The sequence below is a fragment of the Leguminivora glycinivorella genome, chromosome 9, assembly GCF_023078275.1.
Source record: "Leguminivora glycinivorella isolate SPB_JAAS2020 chromosome 9, LegGlyc_1.1, whole genome shotgun sequence".
Classification (NCBI taxonomy): domain Eukaryota; kingdom Metazoa; phylum Arthropoda; class Insecta; order Lepidoptera; family Tortricidae; genus Leguminivora; species Leguminivora glycinivorella.
Genome location: NC_062979.1, coordinates 4,403,714 through 4,426,102, shown reverse-complemented (window position 1 = coordinate 4,426,102; position 22,389 = coordinate 4,403,714). Strand labels below are relative to the sequence as shown.

At 37.7% G+C, this 22,389-nt stretch overlaps 1 protein-coding gene across 1 annotated transcript; it reads left to right on the top strand.

Annotated features, from left to right (window-relative positions):
- The first annotated feature begins 15,652 nt into the window (after positions 1-15,652).
- Positions 15,653-21,613, top strand: LOC125229520 (phosphoglycolate phosphatase 1A, chloroplastic-like). Its single transcript, XM_048134381.1, has 6 exons — positions 15,653-15,933; positions 16,825-16,982; positions 18,250-18,384; positions 18,945-19,149; positions 20,130-20,274; positions 21,379-21,613. Exons 1-6 carry the CDS (start codon positions 15,846-15,848, stop codon positions 21,536-21,538), a joined length of 891 nt encoding a protein of 296 aa, XP_047990338.1. The 5' UTR covers positions 15,653-15,845; the 3' UTR covers positions 21,539-21,613.
- Positions 21,614-22,389: the final 776 nt, after the last annotated feature.

The following is a 22,389-nucleotide window of genomic DNA, read 5'->3' as shown; positions in this document are numbered from 1 at the left end:
CCTGATGATGGTCAGAATGGAACTCCTCAAATCTGAACGGCACAGTTATAGTGACTTTGGTATTTTTATAAGAACAGCATGCACTTACGTCCAGAACAGTGACATTTGGTGCAGTGGAACTGCTAATGATGGTCAGAACGGAACTCAAATCTGAACGGCACACTTATAGTGACTTTGGTATTTTTATAAGAACAGCATGCACTTACGTCCAGAACAGTGACATTTGGTTCAGTGGAACTGCTGATGAAGAGTGAGCCGCCCCTGGTTAGAGTTCCGTTCTGATAATCATTCTCATCTGTAAGTACTTCAGAATCATCCAAATATCAAAATTGGTTCAGAAATGACGGAGATATCGAATAACAAACATTAAAAATATACAGACGAATTGATAACATAATCCAACATTTGAAAGTATTTATCACCAGAACCCCAAAGGAAGGCGGTTTTTTTTTTCTTAAAAATTATTGTCAGACTAAACGTTACATCTACCTCTAAATGACAGCGTTTGTGTTTGACACGGCGTCGAAAAGGGCAGTGAGGTCAAGTGGCCTATTTGACAATAGTGACAATTGTCGCCCGACAGTGACACTTTGCCGTTCATTGCCTGTTCAACAAGGAAATATTGACGCTTAGTAACAATGTTACTTACTTACCAACCTACAAGAAATAGGCACATAAGGCAGGTGCAGCGGCCGAGACCGCTGCCAAATTAAAACATAGCAAATATGCGAACCTGGGACCAGTGTAAGACTTTGTAACGGTTGCCACCGAAACGGCTGGACCTTGGTGTGCCGAGGCCAAGAAGCTGGTTGCTGAGATTGGGCGCCGGTTGAGGGACAGAGGGGGTGACCCCCGGGCTGGATCTTATCTGGTCCAACAAATATCCCTTGCCATTCAGCGTGGCAACGCAGCTGGCATTTTGGGACTTTTGGGCCAGGTAGGGAACAATTGGGGGGTAGTCCTTGGCGGGATTAATTCTTAAATTATTTTTCTCTACATATGTTATTAATGTTATTATACTGTTTATTTAAGTTTAGATAAATTTAGGTATACTTTTTTTTTTAATTAGTTTAATTAGTTAGTTTATTTTAAGATAGTTCATAATAATCAATGTATTTTTTCCTGTGGTAATAAATTTTCTTTCGTTATTGGCACATAATTATCAGTGTCATTGTCAATATGGTGAAAATCCCACAGGTGAGCCCGCTTTTCTCGTAAGTGGCGAATCTATTCGAACTATCGACTATTAATCTGTGACCTTAGGGGACGTGTTTATCTCTCTGTTCAGGTCTCAACTTAATCAAGTGTCAGGATTTGATGGGTAAGCTAGCTTAGTGACTTAGTTGCTAAGACGTTTGTTTTATAGGTCTCACGTAAACATGATATAGTCGTACTCTGTAAGCGAGATATGTATCTCAGAGCAGTTATAACAATATACACCGGTCAAATCTTACATGAAAATCGGCTAAAAAAACAAAGTGTGATGTAAAGCTGGATTTTTGGTATGTTATTTAGAGTCCTTGGGGGAATGTAAGACTACATTTTGCAAGCAAAAAAAAAGTGTGCTAACTTCGTAATTTAAAAAAAAAAGGAAAAAAATCGGACATTTTTTGATCTTTATTTTTTTATTAAAAAACTATGCGTTTTTGGTCAAAAGTTGCTGTGTAATGTTAAAAGCGCATTAAATTTCAAACAGTTTGACATCTTTTTTATCAATGTCCGTCAAATAGTTTTCGAGATATGAAGCGTCAAAAAAGGTTAATTTTTGACGCATTTATAAAATGTAGCGTTTTGCCAATATTTTTAAACAAATATCTGCAAAATACTTCATGATATGATATATATTGCAATATAACATTGTATAAAATTTATTTTGCTTTAGTTTTAGTGCAAATAAAGGTCAGTAAGACGAATAGTTACTTTGGTAAACAAAAAAAAATCTATAAATAGAGAAGCCAAGAGTCTGGTAGATTGGTTAAGGTAAAATAGTTTACGCTAAAAGTTTTAGGTTAAAAGTGCTATCTATTCGATCTTACTTTCTTTGATATCCGTTTATCTGAAAAAATTGTCTAAGCTAACTTTGCATCGATTTGACTATTACTAATGAAGAAATAAAATACAGTAAAATTTTGAAGTTTAGTAAATTAGAAAAATAAAACAGAATTAGTTACATTTTACTTTTCCTTTTTGAGGGTCCTGGTTCTGCATCTTGATGGCACAACTCCTGTAGTGATAGAAAGTCCACTTGAGTTGTATTTGACCACCAATTGCTGTGGAATAAACTACGGGAACGGAAAGCGCCCACGCCAATTATTAAGATACTGGAGAAGTGGTATTCCCAGCAGAAGAACGTAGTAAGATGGAAGTCAACTCTGTCCACAGCCAGCGGGCTAAACTGTGGCGTGAGACAAGGAGGCAGTATGTCTCCGGCTCTCTTCAGCGTGTACATGGATGGGCTGTCGCAGGCTTTGACCAGTACCGAGGTTGGCTGCTCCATCAATGGACAAATGATAAATCACATCGCATATGCAGACGATATGGTCCTACTAGCACCATCTGTGGGAGCTATGCGTAAGTTACTTGCAGAATGCGAGAGATACGCCAGCCAGCATAACATGAGATACAATCCGGACAAGTCTGAATTTATGCTCATGGAGGCAGCACATATGCCCACACATGTACCACCTCTTTTGCATGATGGAGTTCAATTGCGGAGAGTACACGAAGTCAAATATCTTGGCCACATCTTGTTGTCCAGTTTAAAAGACCAGGAGGACATAGAAAGGCAGAGGCGAGCCACCGCAGTAAGGGCAAACATGTTGGCTAGAAGATTCGCCAAATGTAGTGACAGCGTTAAAAAACAGCTGTTCCTCAGTTTTTGTACAAGCGTGTATACTGTCGAGTTATGGTCCGACTACACCTGCGCGGCTGTGAGAGACCTGCGCGTGCAATACAACACATACTATGTACTGATATTTCGTTAAACGGAGAATACTATGATTCGGGCACGTCCACGACAACGCTCGTGAGATTACATCGATGTTATTGACCCTCAGTGATATGCTTTAAAAACCAGTCCGTACAAGAACAATTTCGGAACAATCTGATTCAATTACTTAATGAGGGTTTTCTACTCGTAAATATTTTTTTCCGCCAAGCGGCGATCCTGAGGTCTTTCTGACCGTAAACTTAACTTACTAAATAAATGTTGATTTGATATACGCAAATATGTGTCTGAGTAATACTTGAACAGCTCCCAAATAATAATAATTCGTTCTCCGCTACGCCTCCTGTAAATATATGTAAACTATCCCATTTGGCCATTACCATCCACCGATTATTTCTGATCCAGTTATACTAGACTTATGATATAATCCTATTTTTTTAAATAACTGGCACTCTTTTGGTCTTAAATGAAAGCTAGTGAAATTTTCTACATCTTTATTTTACAATTTATGTAATAGACTGAGTTGTTTTGCTGATATCTGTCTCAAAATATTAGCAAAACGAATATTTTCATAGAAAGGGGAAAAATGCTCTTTTTTGACGCTTCATATCTCAAAAAATTATTGACGGACATTGATAAAAAAGAGGTCAAACTGTTTGGAATTTAATGCGCTTTCAACATTACAAAGCAACTTTTGACCAAAAATGCATATCTTTTTAATAAAACGGCAAAAACCAAAAAAAGTCTGATTTTTTTACTTTTTTTTTTAAATTACGAAGTTAGCACATCATTTTTTTGCTTGCAAAATATAGTCCTACATTCCCCCAAGGACCCCAAATAACATACCAAAAATGCAGCTTTACATCACACTTTGTTTTTTTATTTCTCTTTTTGACCAGTGTAATAGTATGTATCTTTAGGTAGGTACTCACATAAATGCAAACAAAATGTACCCTCAAAAGGCTACTTACACCTGTTGTAGGTAAATGAAAACATTACACGACCAAAAAAGGAAGTTAAAGACAGGTCGCTGAGTGACAAAAAGTGCGTGGAGTCCCTTCGCGCGGAAGAAGTGAAACTTCCTAACATAACCTCAAAAATATTTTGTCAAGTGACCATCACGTTTTTGCGTGTAGTTACGTCCATCTTTTTACTGTTTTAAATATTTTACATTGCTATTTGCTCAAATTATTTAAAAACAAACATAAACTCATTTTGCACTCGATCTAAATATAAAAACACACATTCCAACCAACTATTCCACCATTCAAAACCATTTTGGGCATTCTGTTCTGTCACTGACTGAGCGAATAAGTGAATGAATGGAATGAGTGAGTCGCATTAAGACAGAATGTAACACGCTGACAGAAAGTTACGCGCTGAGTGAGCGACATTCCACGCAAAGTAACAATGACTGAGTGTTACGCGATGTCAGTTGTAAGTCGCATTAGAGGTTTCACTTCAACAACCGTTGAAACCGTACAAAATGTTGTAACTACCCTAAAATGTAAAAAAAATTACGTTCTTGTAAGTACCTAAAAGCGAAAAGCCGAATAAACAAAGATCGAGAACCTCCATAAAATACTTTATAGAAGTTAACAAATGCAAACAAAAATATTCTGCACATAATTAAAAATTAAATTCATTGATATTGCATAATTAAGAACCTATTTCGAGCCCATTTAATTAATTTATCTCTTCGCCGAAAACCCGCAGCGCCATTTCCCATTGCCAAAAAGACAAAACGAAATACTTTGCGGCATTTCCCACACTTTTAATCCCGATACGAATTCCGCCGGCGTCGGTAACAGTCGTCCTAGAATTTATATTGAAAAAGAGGCAATAAATAAAATACTTTACGCTCGGGGGAGTCAATTGCTTTTCGCGGATGACTGAGATTTGGAACTAATCATGGACGGAAACAGCTCTACACTATAAAGTACCTGATATAAACAACTTTTTAGATCGATATGAATAAGTAAGGGAAGAGTAGTAACTCCATCAGTAAACGCGACTTATTTGTATAGGCACAGTTATAGTGACATCTAGCGACAAACACGCGTCAATCATGCGTCAACTAGGGTAAATTATCAGGCCCCGTAGCCGAATGGCATTTCTCCGACGCCAAACGAAAGCGATACGCCGCTGGCTCTGTCGCGCCAATACGCAAGCGCGATAGAGATAGATATCTACTAGCGCTTCGTTTCGTGAGCGTTTCGTGAGCGATTGTGCCATTCGGCTAGCCACCCAGTACTACTACTTGTCAATAGATTTCGCGACGAACGAACAGTCTAATGCTCACCTTTACTGATGTCGACTTGCATTTTACTTATGTATGGAGTTCCAAAACTCGTTCCTTACTTATTCCTCTATGGTTTAAATATAGAAAAGGTTCAATGTAAATAAATTTAAAGTTATGACAGGATTTATTAACGCCTAATAAGATGTACGTCAGGGTGAAGTCACATCTATGTATGAGAAGTCGTTCTTTAATATGAGGACGTTTACGCATCGGAAAGCTGAAAGCCGTACGCATGTTTACACTAACGAGCTTATGTAAATGTACCTATTTCAGCATCAATACTGTCTGTGTTCAATACATACCTACTTACCTACACCGCATAGTTGTTAATGAGGTTCAGAAAAGGGGACTTATAGTCAGTATTTTGTTCGTGTTGGCGTGGTGAAAATATTTTTGCTTATTCTCTAAACGAGAAACGCATTTTGATTCTACTACCAACACCATAATTAGATTAGCCTTCGAGTATGTTTCTCAAAATCTGAAATTACATTGAAAACGAGTTGCTAGTCCAGTCTCTCTCTATAAAAAAACCGGCCAAGTGCGAGTCGGACTCGCCCACCGAGGGTCCCGTACAAACTTTCTTTCAAACTACCTAGTTAAAATAATCTCATGTTTTCATATAACTCTAATGACTTGACTAGAAGACAAAAGTATAGGTACTAATGAGCATTATTGTGTATAGCGCCATCTATCGGTGAATTCGCTAACTAATTTGCGCGACCTGGATACTATGTTGGATTTCAGGGATAATTCTTTATAATGTTAACCGATTTCAACAGTTTTGACTTTATTGGAAAGAAGACGGTTTACGTAACATCTCGTATTAATTTGAAGTACGATATACATTCGCAAGGGTGGGTAAATTGAAAGTAAAATTATGAAAAGTTTTTTGTGAATAAAAAAAAAAGTTTCCAAGATACAAACAGGATTATATTTTTCCTGTAATATTTAGCATAAAACCAATGTTTCCTAAATTTTTCATAATTTTTAATTGGTAAACTTCGGAGATAAGGGGGGGGAACGGTATTTTTTTTACATTTTCCTTCAAAATTCTTTTTTTTTCCACAACAAAAAAATTATAAAAATAGTTTATTTACGTTCAATTTGCGCTCTTTCTAACGATATCACACTTGACTTAGTAACTTGAAATTTACAGTTTGCTTCCCATCCATTTTGGCCATTTTCTACAATTAAAATTCATAAATTAAAAAAAATATACTTTCTATTTGTAGAGGTTTACAATGTTCATAACTATATATTCCAAATTTCAAGTTGATAGCATTAGTAGTTCTCGAGATATTTAGAAATGTGACAGACGGACAGACAGACGGACAGAGTCGCACCATAAGGGTTCCTGTTTGTACCTTTTTGGTACGGAACCCTAAAAAGGCATTGATTAGGTACATAGAATTCTAGAAATATTCTAATTGAATATGAATTTTGAGTAAGGAATTTCGCTTTTATTTTTTCATCGTTTTATGTTTTCTCCATATTAATTAATCATTTGAAATCCTAGAATATGATGTTCCATAATTATGCTAGTCGGAATACTCGGAATGATTTACTGAGTGCGTAGCCGAATGCACAAACTCTCACGATAATATCTCTTTCGTGATGCAGTCTGGCTCTTGCGCGCCAGTAGGTGAGCGATAAAGAGAGAGCGACACGAGTTACGTATTTTTTTTTCGTACGTGTATCGTCCGAAGTTTCGACCTGACATATAATGAACCACTTCTCGCAGCTAAAGATCAATTTTGCTATTCGAAAATATCAAAATTGCATCTTATCCACAAGAGTGCAAAGTGATTTCATACAAATTTTAAGTTGCCTCAAGCTAGCTAGTAGATTTTACTTTTAAATAATGATTTTGAATTATAAATATTGATTGATTTAATTTAGTTTGATGTTTTATAGTCAATATTTTGTTCGTATTTGTGTGGTGAACAATTTTGTGTTTCACTCGGTGGCAAAGTATGTTTAACCTTCGTACCTTGAAAGCTTCGCATCGCTCAAAATTCCACTCTTTGAAATTGGGATCTTTCGCTTGCTCGGGTATCAATATTGGCATGTGCGGTTAAACAACAACTTTGCCCCCTTGTTAAAACAAATAATTATTTATCAACAATTTTGACACAAAAAGTGATCCAAGATTTTCTTTCTGAATACGGCCTCCCAATGGGCACAGCCACTCACCCGCGACTGCCGCCAATGGGCCATGAAATGCAAGAACTTCAGCCATATCCGAGTTTCCCGATTCGATATTTTCTAATTTAGAAAATGTTGTGTGGTTTTAATTAGCTTGGCTGAAAACAAAACAATTTTAAAAGTTATTTTATTGAGAAATTGAATTTGCCTTCAATTTCTCAATAAAATAACTTTTAAAATTGTTTTGTTTTCAGCAGATTGATTATTTGATGAGAAGAATGTATAGCTTGTCAACAATATAATTGTCAGTTTAATCAATTTAAATTTTTTTTCAAACATTCAATAACACATTAAAACAATAAAAACACTTAAACTAAAACCTTACAAAATATGAACACTAATGCTAAAAACTTATAAATAAAAAAATTGGCTTAAGTCTTCGCCGGCAGGTGAGGTGCCCAGAGGGCTGGCCGCGTTACCCCGCTGGATAGCAACGCTGTTCCGCTGAGCGAAATATTGGCCAGCCCTCTGGTTGCCAGAGGCCTCTATGAGGCGCTTGAACAGCTCCTCATAGAGGCGACGCGCACTAGGCCCCCACGGCCCCAGGGTTGCAACCCCAAACGCCGCAAATATGTAGCTACTGCCGAGGGTGACATACTTGCCGTGCGACGTTAGGTCTTCAGCCGAGGATGCAGCCGCACCAGCACCAACTTTGGTGCTTGGAATATGGGATGGAGCTAGGGTATCTACACATGTAGCATCCCAGACAAGTGGCCAACCCATACTCCAAGACACCAGCGTCATTCTATCAGGCCGCTTGCCTACAACCATGGCCAGGCCGTCAGTTTAATTAAAATAGCGATAAATATTTATTTCAAAATATAAACTATGACTACTATTGAGCGTACCTAAATAGGTATGTTATAATAAATAGGAGTTTGTGTCGTATGTCTTTCACTTTTTTTATTGGTGAGTGCTATGCTTATTATCGTGTACCTATTTAATAATAGTATTTTATGCAACAGGCGTTTAAAGGAGGTCAAAAAAGACGAGTGGCGTGGGTAACAATTTGAGGCGAAGCCGAAAATTGTTATTGAGACGCCACGAGTATTTTTTGACTCAGTTAAACACCGTTGCATACAATACTTTTTCTACGACCATGCACTTAGTTTTTAATAGTTTTCTTGAATAACTTTCGTGAAATTCACACTGCTTCCTGTATTTTGACGCAAAGGTTTGCACTGTCAGCTCGGCTGCCCAGCCTTTCCGCGCACTCGCGCAGTGTCGTTATAAGGCGTTGCCATGGTTACAGAGCCAAACAATGCGTTTTCAGTTTTTTCGATACTGCGCGCATGCGCGGAAAGCCGGCGGACGCTGGCTTTGGGGAATAGACCTTTATGTAGGGTTTTAAAGATCTATGCACGACCCTGTAAATGACGAATAACAGTTCGGGAGTAGAAAAAATTATTTATGATGTTCTTTCCTGTAACAGTACCTACCGATGGCTTATTTTTTATACAAACTTAATCAATAAAACAACTCACTGTTTGAAGTTACTTTATAATTAGAAGTAACTTTTTTTAAGTACCTACAATTTACAAAATGGCCAAATGAAAAACACAACATAAATGTTCCCGATAAAGAATATTTGAAAGACATTGAAAATTCACTCGAGACACATTGTACGAAGAGATATTTAGAAGAATAACGAAGAAAATTGAAGGGCTCCCGAGGGGCGCGCTGAAAGTATCATGTTTCGATGTAGGCAGGGCAATGTGTACCGACAACGGTGTTCTAACGAGAAAAGACGTTTTTGGATGGTTAAAATGATAAAATGGAGCAAACAATTAAAAACATGTTCTTAAAAAAAAAAAAAAAAAAAAAAAAAAACATTCAGTCGAATTGAGAACCTCCTCCTTTTTTGAAGTCGGTTAAAAAGACTAGTAGATTGTGTTACAAGGGAGCAAAATTACATATTAGGTACCCCTGAATTAAGCGAACGATTCTATGATTGAATCTTGAGCATAATAGTGAACGATTCTAAAATAGAATCCTGATCGTAGTGAGTGGTTCAAGTGTTAACGCCCAAGCTGGAAACAATTTTGCTACCATGTGACACATACTGCTTTTCACATTAGTTACTTATGAGGAAATCCAAAAATATGAATTACTTATCGTTGTTGTAGAAATATACAAACATAACCTACAAATATAATGTTTATAGATTTTTTTTCTAATACTATGTCGGTGGCAAACAAGCATACGGTCCGCCTGATGGAAAGCGGCCACCGTAACCTGCAACTCAAGGAGTGTCACATGCACGTTGCCAACCCATTAGAAACTTGTACACTCCCTTTTGCTGTGTTAAGTATATATTATATTATGTGCAAACTCTTTTTTTTAACGTCCTTGAAAAGTGCCATTTTATTTCCTCCTAACTGGGACTGTTTCCGAATAGGTGATGTGTGTTATTTTCATCTCTCCTAGCAAAGAGGACAAGTTCCAGTTTGCTCCCTCCTAGCTGAGAAACATGGTCCCTATTTCGGAAATGCTAATGTGGAAAATAACAACTGCCAATTCCCTGACCTTACCTAACCTTTCCAATATTCGCCCTTGAATTTCCATGGTAGTCATGTCACTCAAATAGCCATGACTGTAACTGATTGGACAATCACCAACTCTAATTACAGGCAATGACAGCAAATCATGTACTTCCTTGTTGCATTTAGAATGACCGCTACTTAAGATATTTAATTATGATTAATTTTGAGGTGATGATAAAAAATATATTAGTAATTCTGGGCGCACGTGATCGAATCATAGATTGTAAAAACGGCCAAGAGCGTTTCGGGCCACGCTCAGTGTAGGGTTCCGTAGTTTCCCGTATTTTTCTCAATAACTACTGAACTTATCAAGCTCAAAACAATTTTCCTAGAAAGTCTTTAAATAAAGTTCTACTTTTGTGATTTTTTAAACATATGGTTCAAAAGTTAGAGGGGGGGGGGCACACTTTTTTATCCTTTAGGAGCGATTATTTCCGAAAATATTAATATTTTAGTAAAGCCCTATTTATTTTTAAACACCTATCCAACAACATATCACACATTGGAGTTGGAATGAAAAAAAATCCGTCTCCACTTTACATGTAGAGGGGGGGGGGGTAACCTAACAAAACAATTTTTCCACTTTTTATTCTTACCCACTCTTCTACTTTGTCGGCGTGATTTATATACATATTGGTACCAAATTTCAGCTTTCTAGTGCTAACGATCACTGAGATTATTACGGACGGATGGACGGACAGACATGGCGAAACTATAAGGGTTCCTAAGTTGACTACGGAACCCTAAAAACCATCAATACCTATGCGCTGGTAGCCTAGCGGCAAGAGCGTGTGACTTTCAATCCGGAGATCGTAGGTTCGAACCCCGGCTCGAACCAGTGAGTTTTTCGGAACTTATGTGCAAAATGTCATTTGACATTGGCCAGCCGCTTTTCGGTGAAGGAAAAGATCGGACTAATACTAATAAGGCCTAGTTACCCTTCTAGTTGGAAGGTCAAATGGCAGCCGGGATGACATAAGGAGGAGGATAGATTATATAACTTGTGACTTCATGGTGGCACCACTTTTCTATTACAAGTACATTCATTCATAAAAGTTTCATAATCATATTAAATTGTAAAGAAAAAGCCACGGTAGTGATTTAAGAACGAGTAAACTAGATGTATCTATCTCCTTCAATATTTAGGGATGTATCTATTGATTTGGCCGACCAGGCCGACTACCCACTAGTCGGCGCTTGGGTGGCCGATTAGTCGGCCGACTAGTCGGCTAGTCGGTCAAAACATAATTTTCGAGTAAATTCACATTTTGAATGTTATTTTTGGTTCTTCGTTCGCGCTTTTTTACAAGTTCAAAGGTTCATGCCAATATTTATATACATTTTCCATTTTTAACAACCGGATTAATAGTGGGTAGTGATCCTGCCCATGAAATCTATAATAATAATAATAATTAGCCCCCAGGGCAACTTGTGGCGAGCTGAATGGAAAGTGGCGTCCCTTGGGTCCCATGCCCCCGAGAGTCGGTCAGATCCCTCCCTCCGGCTTGCCTTCATTGGCCGGCCGGAGTGAACACTGAGCAGGGGTCGCAGGACTCTCACCTCTGGCTTGCCTTAACCGGCCGTCCAGAGTGGGGTGCCAGAGCTATATATTATGCTTGCAGGGTGGAAGTGAAATATGCATAAGACGCGAGTTGGCACAGTGGCTGTTTCGTACAGACTGGGTAGAAAGCGGTGCACACCTCTCCACACCCTGAGCCGCTCACGCTATGTTGTGCCCTTGTCGCTCCGTGCGAGCGGCCGTTTTCGGGGACCCATATAGTGAGTTGGCGAGTCACCACCTGCCTTTTTGTCATGTTTTGTAACATATGAGTAAGGCAGGTGCCATAGTTTTACCGATAGCACCGGTTACCAATCCACTAGCAACTCAATATAATAGCCCGGTTTCTTTTTGTACCTTTATCTTACCATAGTTCTAGACTAACCAGGGCTTGTCCTTGGGTGAATTACGATAGTGCGGACAGGGACAATCGCTGGTTTGTGTCACATTACATTTAGATTAAACTGTTCTAAAGGGCCTCTGCGTTGTTGGCTTCGGCCCCACGTATGCCTTACAAAGGTCCGGGACCCCATGGTCCCGAGATATGTAAAGAACAAACAAAATAATTATAATATAATTATTATTTAATAATTATAATTTAGTTTTGTAGAATACTAACCATATATTTAATTATTATGTAATTGCGTACTAACAACAATGATCTCAGTTGGTCCTTGAAATAAATGAATTGAACTGAATATAATCCTAGGTAGGAAATTTATTTCTGTAATGATTACAGATATTTGTTGGTTTGACAAAGAAAGGAATTACAAAGAGGTACATAATACAACCATAATTTTCAGCTGATAATTTAGTTTTGTAATCGGCCTTTTTTGCCGACTAGTCGCAGACTAGAAATGTGGCCGGATAGTCGGCTACTAGTCGGTACATCCCTACTATATATGCTTCATGACTCGTGTGTACACGAATGTATAATAGTTATTTGTTATACAAGGGGGCAAAGTTGTATTTTAACGCCGAGTGTGGAATTGAAAAACGAGCAAGTAAAAGGACTCTATAGTTGAACCACGAGCGAAGCGAGTGGTTCGAGAATAGAATCCTGAAATTGCGAGTATTTTAACACACGAGAAGTAAAATACATTTGCACCCGAGTGTAACACAAAACTTTTCCCCTCACTACAGCGAGGAAACTACAACGCAAAAAATGCGTTTATCACTGTTTCCAGTAGTTCCACAGGTGGTAAATCATCTTTATTACTAGATTCACCTACTTTTATCAATTTTAAAGCAGTTAATTTGACGTTATTCAAGGTCAAATTACTTTACCCACTAGTGGATAAATTGCGTTTTTACCCGCTGGTATTAAAGGACATAACACGTGTTTCCGAGCTAGTGAGGGGAAAAGAATAATAAAGTTAGGTTAGTAAGTTAGTAAATAATGTTACTTAGATCACATCTCGGACACTGGCGATCAAATATATGAAAGAGGCGCGTTCTTAGCACACATTCTAAGCTCGTGTAGGTGAACGCGTACCGTGCTTGTATGAGTGAGATATGACAGGTTGACGGTTCGCGTGTTTGACAGGCGGTAACTGTGAGGTAACCGAGAGGGGGTGGGCGGCGCTATCAGCGGGGAGCGGGAGTGGCCATACTGTACGATAGTACTATTTCTTATACTGTGCTTAGATACTGCTTAAAATCTTCCATCTATATATATTTCATTACACGTGGTCCTAGTTTACCACGATAATGCGAGAAGTGGTACTTTACCGCGATAATGCGAGAAGTGGTACTTTACGTGCCTATAGAAATTTCAAAGGGCCATTATTAACTAACAATGTCGTATTAAAATATACGTGCGTAGAGGTAATTTGTAACTCGTGTCGATTTAAAATACTCCCTTAGATCGTGTTTTAATATAATACCACATAATATCATCCACTTACACGCATTATGAGTTACCATATGAAATCTTTCTTTTTCAAAGATTTTAGGGTTCCGTACCTCATAACGGAAAAACGGAACCCTTATTGGATCACTCGTCTGTCTATCTGTCTGTCGAAACTACCTAACCCCACCTAGAGTCTGGTTGAGGTTACTGGTGACCGAAGAGCTGGCGACTTCCTCTCACAACGTATCAGCATTGCGATACAGCGAGGAAATGTCGCCAGTATCATTGGTACAATGCCTCAAGGGCCTATTTTAGACATTAGCTAGCTTTTAAGCTTAGTCTTAGTTTCTTATATAATTATGTAAATATGTTCATATAAATAAAGAATTTAGTCGAAAGTTTTATTTGCGTTAAGTGAATGTGCTCTTCTTCCTAACCCAATAAAGTTGAAAGACACACATAATGTAAGTCTCAAAAATTTCAGCCGTTCCTTGGTGTGATAAAAATTGGAAAATGTAAAAACGAAAAATACTTACTTGGCTGGTGCGATAACCCAAAATGAGTTTTGGCCTCCAACACAAGAGCACGCCATTTTGCTCGGTCTTGAGCGGTATCGCGCCAGCTTTCGCCGACGCCGAGCTCACGGAGGTCTACCTCCACTCTATCCGTCCAACGATATTTTGGGTGTCCAGCAGGACGGCATCCAATCGGTCTCCCCAAGTAGGCCCTTTTGACTGCCCGATCTTCTCCCATTCTCTCAAGGTGACCTAGCCAACGGAATCGATGTGCTTTAGTTTCACCTATTATATTTGGCTCGGCTACCAGTTTTTCAATTTCGGCATTTTTGTGGAAAGGAAAAATATGTACTTAAATATAAAAGCCCTACACTCACCCCTGCGTGTAGATTTCAGTTATATTGGTTCGCACTAAAAACTGTTGTATTCTCACAGGTTCAAACAAGTTCTGGGCTTACCACCCGCCAAGAGCTATTATTTTCATTTAACAATTAATAAATTTTCCTTAATTTTCCTCAAGCGACAAATTTTAAAGTCATATCTGACAGATTTTGCTTCTATTCACATTTCAAATCTTCGTTCTAAATTCAAACTGTTTTCTGCGCATGCCCGATATTTTCCCCAAGCGAGACAAATATATATGGTAACCTGACGTGCCAGAGTGAGATGACATGTTGTACTGCAAAATAACTTACAGATGCGTTCAAAAATAAGAATACGTCTGGCAAGAATAGATGGCTGGCATTACTAAATAGGGTAGTTTCCTATTAGTCAAATCAGCTTCTTTTTAAAAACTGTCAAAACGATTTGCTTATATGGAAAATATGAAATATGAAATATGAGTGACGCGTCACGGTCAATAAATTTACTTTATATCTTTCTGTTTGACTTATTAAATAGAAATTATGTTTAAACATAACTGCTGTCCATATTTTTCTTTTAATTATGTGGCGCTTTATTTCGTGCACTGCATAAAATATTTTGTTTTATAGGAAACTAGCCTACTGTGCATTTCTCCAGAAGCTGCTTTGCTTTGCTAAATCTTGTAATGAATTACCCTGTAGTATTTCAGAACAACACAAACACAGCTATGAATAAGTGCCAAAATGTATACAGAACTTTATTGACTGTATACATTAAGGTGTGTATATATATTTTTGACATATTGTCTGTATTCAGAACTGTGTTTTTGACTGTACTTTCGTTGTATTACATACTCTGTGGATCGGATGACGCAAGGCCGTCGTCATAGCAACAGACGCCAATCGATACAACTCGTTTTGAACATCCGTTTGCGAGTTTCCATTGCACTAGAATACCTCGATAGAAGTAAACGTAAGAATTTGTTGTGACAACTGTAGCGTATACGTGACATTTGAATTTCATATAATTCAGATTAATTCATGTTAATCACAGTGATAAACATTTGCAAACAGATATAGATAACAATACGTTTTATTGTATGTGATTAGGTACATCCTATCTTATCTTACAACAAAACTAATGTGTCAAGATTACATAATTATAAGGTTCTTTTCTCCAGCGATAAACGCATACATCGAATGGAGACAGACGTTCGTATAATGTACCCATATGGGTTGTAGGACTCAATGTCAGTGATGTTTTTATTTGAAGTAACGCCACTTTTGACATGTTTTGTCCATACAATAGTGATTTGACCTATCCAATCGCGCCATACGTGGATTCAGTAATATGACTGTGTCATCCTATCGCCGGCCGCCACATGTTATGACGTCAGACAGTGGAGACGCGAAGTCTAACCTCGGTTATATTCACGTCAGCTGCTTTAGCATCGCACTCCGTACGCTATAGAGGTTATAAACGCACGCTCTAGCCGCAAATACACTATTTTGACATAATAATACAGTGTTATTAAATAATAATTACATAACAGTGTTAATAATGGCCCCTGTGAACCTTTTTGAAGTGAATTCTGATGGTTTTAAGCAGTTTTTGGAGTCGTTTGATCATGTGTTTTCGGATTGTGACGGTGAGTTGCCAAAGTATTTTAGACTGAGTTTGTTTATGTGAGCGTTCACATTCGAAATGGCCTTAGTGTGTTTGTTGATAAGATTTTCAATGGACTAGTTTTGGGCACGCGGTAAAATGGAATGAATTACTATAAAGTTATGTTTGTAAATACACCAGACTGCTGAGTGCTTGATACATGACTTTAACATGAATCATTATTCATTAACCAAAACATGAACATAATAACACAGTGTATACAATGTGGAGATATTATTATGAAAGTTAAGTATCGTTGTGAAACTCTGATAAATCTTCTTCTTCTTGTGATTTGTTATGAATGTTTACTTTTAAAAGCTAATCTAAACTGCTCATTATTAACGTTTGGACGTTGTGCAAGAGGACCGTATGGTACTAGCATAGTACTTTCGTAAATAAACAGTAGACACGTAAGGTTCATAGGTAAGGTTAGTGTGCTAGTTTCCGCCCAGTGTTGTTGTGCTATTAATTTGGTAAGGGTTTCTTTTGTATTGATTTACTTAAATATGATTGCATACGCTGTCCATACCATAGACTGTTCGAGCAAACGTATCTCTTAGCGTGTCAAATGAACTCAGTAAAATCCACTGAGTTGTCCGTCTTTAATCGCAACTTGCAGCTTCCGGGCGTCAATTTTGTAACAAAAACATAAAAAATGTCTCGTTACGTGATATTTAATTGCAACAACACAAAAATTATGAACACTCAAGGGCCTGAGACATATTTAAAATCACAGGCAAGTAACAACTTCAGTACAAAATTTGACACGCTCGGCCGCTATACAAATAGATAAACTTGTCTCTTCCATCTAAATCTAGTACTGTGATTGTACATAATATATCAGCTAGGTAATAAGGCTGACTTTGTTTTACAGGCGTATTATGGCTAACAGAAGCATTACCTGGGGTTGGCGACTTCATCAGATTAATGAAAGAAAATGGAAAAACAGTAAATTTTGTATCTAACAACAGTATGAGGTCAAAAGAGAACTATACAAAAATGTTTGATAACGCTGGCATTCCAGACGGTTTTGTAAGTATCATTCACTCACAGACTCACCATCATCCTGTCCCGGCCGGTTTCGGTGTGATACTATACAGCACGAACACGGATGATTTTATTAATTCTGTTGCGGTACAAATTCACGAAAAAAAATGTACTTTTTTGTACTTACGTTTAAAAAAAAATTACCCTTATGGTTTCGGAGTTTCGATATAGGGGCCGTGGTCGTGTTAGGTAGGTACTCCCTGGCACGACCACACTAAGTTTTTGAAGTAATTTACATAGTGCAATTTCAAAACACTTGTTTAGCATTCATTTGACCATCAAATTTAACATAAATATAGTGTGGTCGTGCCAGGGAGTACCTACCTAGCACGACCACGGCCCCTATGTCAAAACTCCAAAACCATAAGAGTACATTTTTTTTAAACGTAAGTACAAAAAATTACATTCTTTTTCGTGAATTTGTACCGCAACAGAATTAATAAAATCATCCGTGGTCGTGCTGTATAGTATCACACCGGTTTCGGCCTCAGCGGCTGGGTTTGGAATGGCTATTGAGAGCGACACGACGGTCATGAACTCTCAGGTGGCTGACGTAGCATGTTTTCGCAGAGAATGTACAAACACACTCACTTCATGTCAGCTCCCCTCCGATATAAATAATTAATAATTATACTTTATGACCCCAGGTGGTCGGGCCTTAATCTTGTCGCGCTTGGCGTCAAGTTCCACTCACCTCTGATTACCGACGGCTTGCACTTTTTTTCTCACTGTATGCCTCCACTTCGACCGATCTTGTGCCGAAGTCTCCCATTAAATGTCACATGTGATGCTTAAGTACATCTTTGTAGCGTGGGTGCAGTGGGGCGGGGTGTGCGGCGTACCGTACAGTCAACCAATTGGGACCTAGGCCACTCTACAACCATGTCAAAATGACAAGCAGTAAAAGATTTCTTACAATCTGATTTATAACGTCACTATGACTTAGTTCTATAGTGGCCTAGGGTTCCAATTGGTTGACCGTACATGTCAAACAATTGAAACTCCGAGTTCTTCTTCCTCCGTTCCTTATGGGTGAGGGTCGCGACCACATGAAGTCGTTATTTTGTTCTCCAAGCCCAGCGGTGGACGGTAAAAAAGGCTTGCCAGGTTCTTAACTTAAACACACTACTCTACGTTTAAGTAAAGAGAATTCATTTTTAGTATAGGGACCACTGTACCTAGTTATTGGACGCAAGCCAGTTATTTGTAATTTACCTTATGATGAGTTATTCATGACAGCCACATTTTACAGGAAAATCTGACGACTCCTTCAGTAGCAATGGTGGAATATCTGAAATCAGTTAATTTTGACAAACACGTATTTTGTCTAACATGTCCAGAAACGAAAAAGATGCTTGAAATAAACGGATTCAAGACTAAATATGGAGTAAGTAATATTTTAATTTGATAGGTACTACTGTTTAAATTTAAATTACAAAATTTAAAGTAAATTAAGGAAATGGCTGACTATTAAATTTGATAGTTACAACATCTACTTTTTAAATTAATTATTGAATTTATTTGAGAGTATTTTCTATTTTTAAAATTAAATTTAAATTACAAAATTTAAAGTTTAAAGCTAATTATTGCTGGAAAAAAAAATCTTATTTTAAGTTAATTTGATTTGCAAAATATTTTAGTTTTGACATTAAATACATATCGCGTGCTATTTATTACCTTTTTCTATTAATTTAAAGTGCTACATTCTGCTATAGGCAACAATTATTTAATTTAAATTTCCGATTATACTTCATTTCTTATTGTTCACTTACTGGAAGGGAGAGGCTTCCTGATAATTTCACAAAAAGCGATATAACGAGTGGTTCCTGATAACGACGTGTCAAATTTAACGAAAAACAAAAAAAAAATACGGTTTATACCTGGCCTTAAATAATAAGCCTAACATTTGACCTTAACCTCAACTCTGAACTAACCAAACCTTATCAGCCAGATGTCACTTACGATAGCTTCGCCGACTTCGCCGACTATCTTATCGACGATGCCGACATCGGGGCAGTAGCTTTTGACAGTGACTACAAAGTGAACCTGCCCAAGATGTATAAAGCAGCGACGTATCTGAAGAGGCCTGAGGTGCTCTTTATGAACGGACCTACTGATAGATACGTGCCGTTTAGAGGACAAATGTCAATAGGTATGTAATATTAAAGTAAATTTCATTCTTGGCACCGACTTCATACTTAGGTACTATCGCTCTTTAGCGATAAGGCCGCCTGTTGTTTACCTCTGTAATAAAATTTATTGTAATGTGTGTGTTGCTATGTACATTTCTGAGGTTGTGCAATAAAGTGGATTTGTATTGTATTGTATTGTACTAGCTATAGAGTAAGCGGTCCCACGGTAAGCTCAGGAAGGCTTGTGGGTACTCAGACAACGATATATATTATATACTTATATATTATAGAAAACATCCATGACTATTTATATATCCATAAATATTTGTGCTCATAATACAAATAAATGCGGCACCGGGATTCGAATCCGGGACCGCGGCGTAGCAGACAGTGTCACTACCGACTAGGCCAGACCGGTCGTCAATTTCATGCAAAGCTGAATGTAGTCCCATATATTACGTTGTCTCCCAGCAAGTCTTCTGCATGCGTTGTGCTTTTTATTTAATCAGTCCGCGTGTAACGGAAATTATCCATTTACGTTAAAGATAATTAAAGTAACACCGGTTTATAAAGGAAAGGGTTCTAAGAAAGAACTAAAATGTTACAGGCCCATATCGATTGTCCCAGCGGTGTCCAAAATGTTTGAGATGGGATTGTGCAATCGATTAAATAAATTTCTAACCATGAATAACTCACTATGTGAACAGCAGCACGCCTACCAAACCCCTGGTAAATCTACGACCGGTGCCATCCGACTTTTGTTACATACTGTAATAGACAATCTAGAAAATAAGAAGCGTGTAGCTGCTGTTTTCTTTGACCTATCGCGTGCTTTTGATCTTGTTGACCACAATCTCATCGAGACAAAACTCGTTCCGGGCCCTCTCAGATGCAAAGGTGCCCATCACACTCGATGCGTTCCCACGCTGAATTGCGATAGACAACCTTTGCATCACAAAAGACCCGGAAAGCTGGCTTTAATTTATATTTTATATTTTAGGTGCGTCATTCGCAACCGATTTAGTATCAGAATTAGTGAAAAGGGAACCCATCGGATTGGGAAAGCCGTCGAAAGACTTCGGAGTGTTTGCGATGAGAAGGGCGTGGGTCACTGACCCTAGCAGGGTGTTGTTTATAGGAGACATGTGAGTACTTAATGTCTACTGGGTGTTGCCTCTGCGAGCAAATAATTTAAACATAATCATTACAATATTAAACATGTAAAATCGGGTAACTCACGTAAAATTGTTGAAGATCGCTCGACATGTTTCGCAGTCTGCGTCGGGATACCATCAGCATCGCGCGTGCTCAATGAAAATGCTCCTCGTTACGGATCGAAACATGTCGAGCGATCTTCGACAATTTTACGTGAGTTACCCGATTTTACATGTTTAATATGTCAGTGTCTCACGGTAGTTTTATTATATTCATTATACTCGGCAAACTAACTTTCAAAAAATATGAGATCATCATTAGATTAAAGATTTCCCTTACCATCATTATAAATGTGAAACTGAATGTGAACTGTGTGCTACTTTCTCACAAATAATGTGAAAGTGTGTGTCTGTGTGCTACTTTGTCTTGGAAAAGTACAAAAATAATGTCTTAAGAGTACAAAAATTACCCCTAAATTAAGAAACCAGCGCCTGTTAAATGATGTTGCAAATTGGTAAATAAAATTATTGCCTTTATTTTTTTATCAGGCGCTTTACAAATTTCTTCTTTCACGCAGATTACGTAGCGGTCAATCTTTATTATAATAGTGAACATAAGCATCCTACTTATTTTCATTACTCAGGTTAACTGGAAGAGATCCCTATCAGGGATACGTTCGCCTTTGTACTTCTCCCTTCTTCTTTATCTTATATTTGATGTCTTGTATACTCGTATTTTATGTTGGTGGTAAAGTCACGGACTTCAATTGTTGATCCACTTCTAGCTCATTTTATACTGGCCGTCATAGCTTAAGTATGCTTAACTATCAAATGTCCAGTATAAAATGAGGTAGAAGTGGATAAACAGTAAGTCCGTGACCGTACAATAAAGAGTTTATTTACTTACTTACTTTTCTGCTACCTTTAACACCCATTACACCCAAACCAAACTACAACAGTAACCATCAGCACAGCTCCATCAGCATCAGAACAGTTTCAGCTTAGAAAATATCTTCAAAAGACACATTTATCTCACCCGATTGACCATAATAAATTGTTATGATAATATAACTTAACTATATTATTATATTACAGGATTGAACAGGACGTGGGCCTAGGCAAGAATACAGGTTTCAAAACATTGCTGGTTCTAACTCACTGCACAGAAGACGAAATGAAAGCGGAACCCCTTGCCAGGCAACCAGACTTCTTTGCCCCTTCTTTAGGAAGTTTAGTGCCTAAGTTTATAGAATAAGTGTTAGTGATTAGTGAATAAGGGTAGTTATGACGTACTTACCTCCATCATTTAAATAAATTAGTGTCAAATATACGTGTGTGCTTTATTCTATCATTTGGCTCCCATAAAGCACTGGTCCCACCGTGAGCTAGTAAGCTATGAGCTATCGGCTATAAAAACGAACAAAGGATAAGCACTCCCGTGCAAATAAATAAGACACGGCGATATTGATAGTTCACCGCTGGGCGAGTAACTATAAACATCATCGCCGTGTATCTTTTATTTACACGCGAGTGCTTATCTTCGAAGTATTTTGAAACGAATCAGCGATGAAGAAATATTAGTTGAATAGTATTTTATAAAACCTAAGAAAATTTTAAATAAATAGTAGTTTAAACAAAATTACTTTTTATAGCCGATAGCTCATAGCTTACTAGCTCGCGGTAGGACCAGTGCCTAAGTCCTAGATGTAATATCTGACAGACGAAAAAGTAAAATATGTTAAAAATCCAAAAAAAAATGTTTTATTTCACTTCTGTTCACGCTTAAACCGCGTTTAAATTTCAAAAATTTGGTATACTTATATACATGCATACCTACATTTTGAGTTCAGATGAAGAACAGAAGTTGGTTTTTATTGGTTCGTAATGATTCATAAGGAATAATAATAGTGATAATTCTTTGTTGTGCAAATTATAAATAGGTAGTACAGGGTGGCCCAAAATTACGTTGACAAAGAATAGTAAAATGTTGAAATAAACCTAAATATCGAATTTACCGAAAATATTTTTTGAGCCTATATTTATTGTATATTTCTACATTCACCATGAATATTTCAACAGCATTCATGTACATTTCGCAAGATTTGC

Coding starts and splice junctions, on each gene's coding strand:
- LOC125229520 (XM_048134381.1), top strand. CDS start 15,846: ATGGCCCCTGTGAACCTTTTTGAAGTGAATTCTGATGGTTTTAAGCAG. Junction 16,983..18,249: donor CTGGCATTCCAGACGGTTTT/GTAAGTATCATT, acceptor CACATTTTACAG/GAAAATCTGACGACTCCTTC. Junction 19,150..20,129: donor TAGAGGACAAATGTCAATAG/GTATGTAATATT, acceptor TTTATATTTTAG/GTGCGTCATTCGCAACCGAT.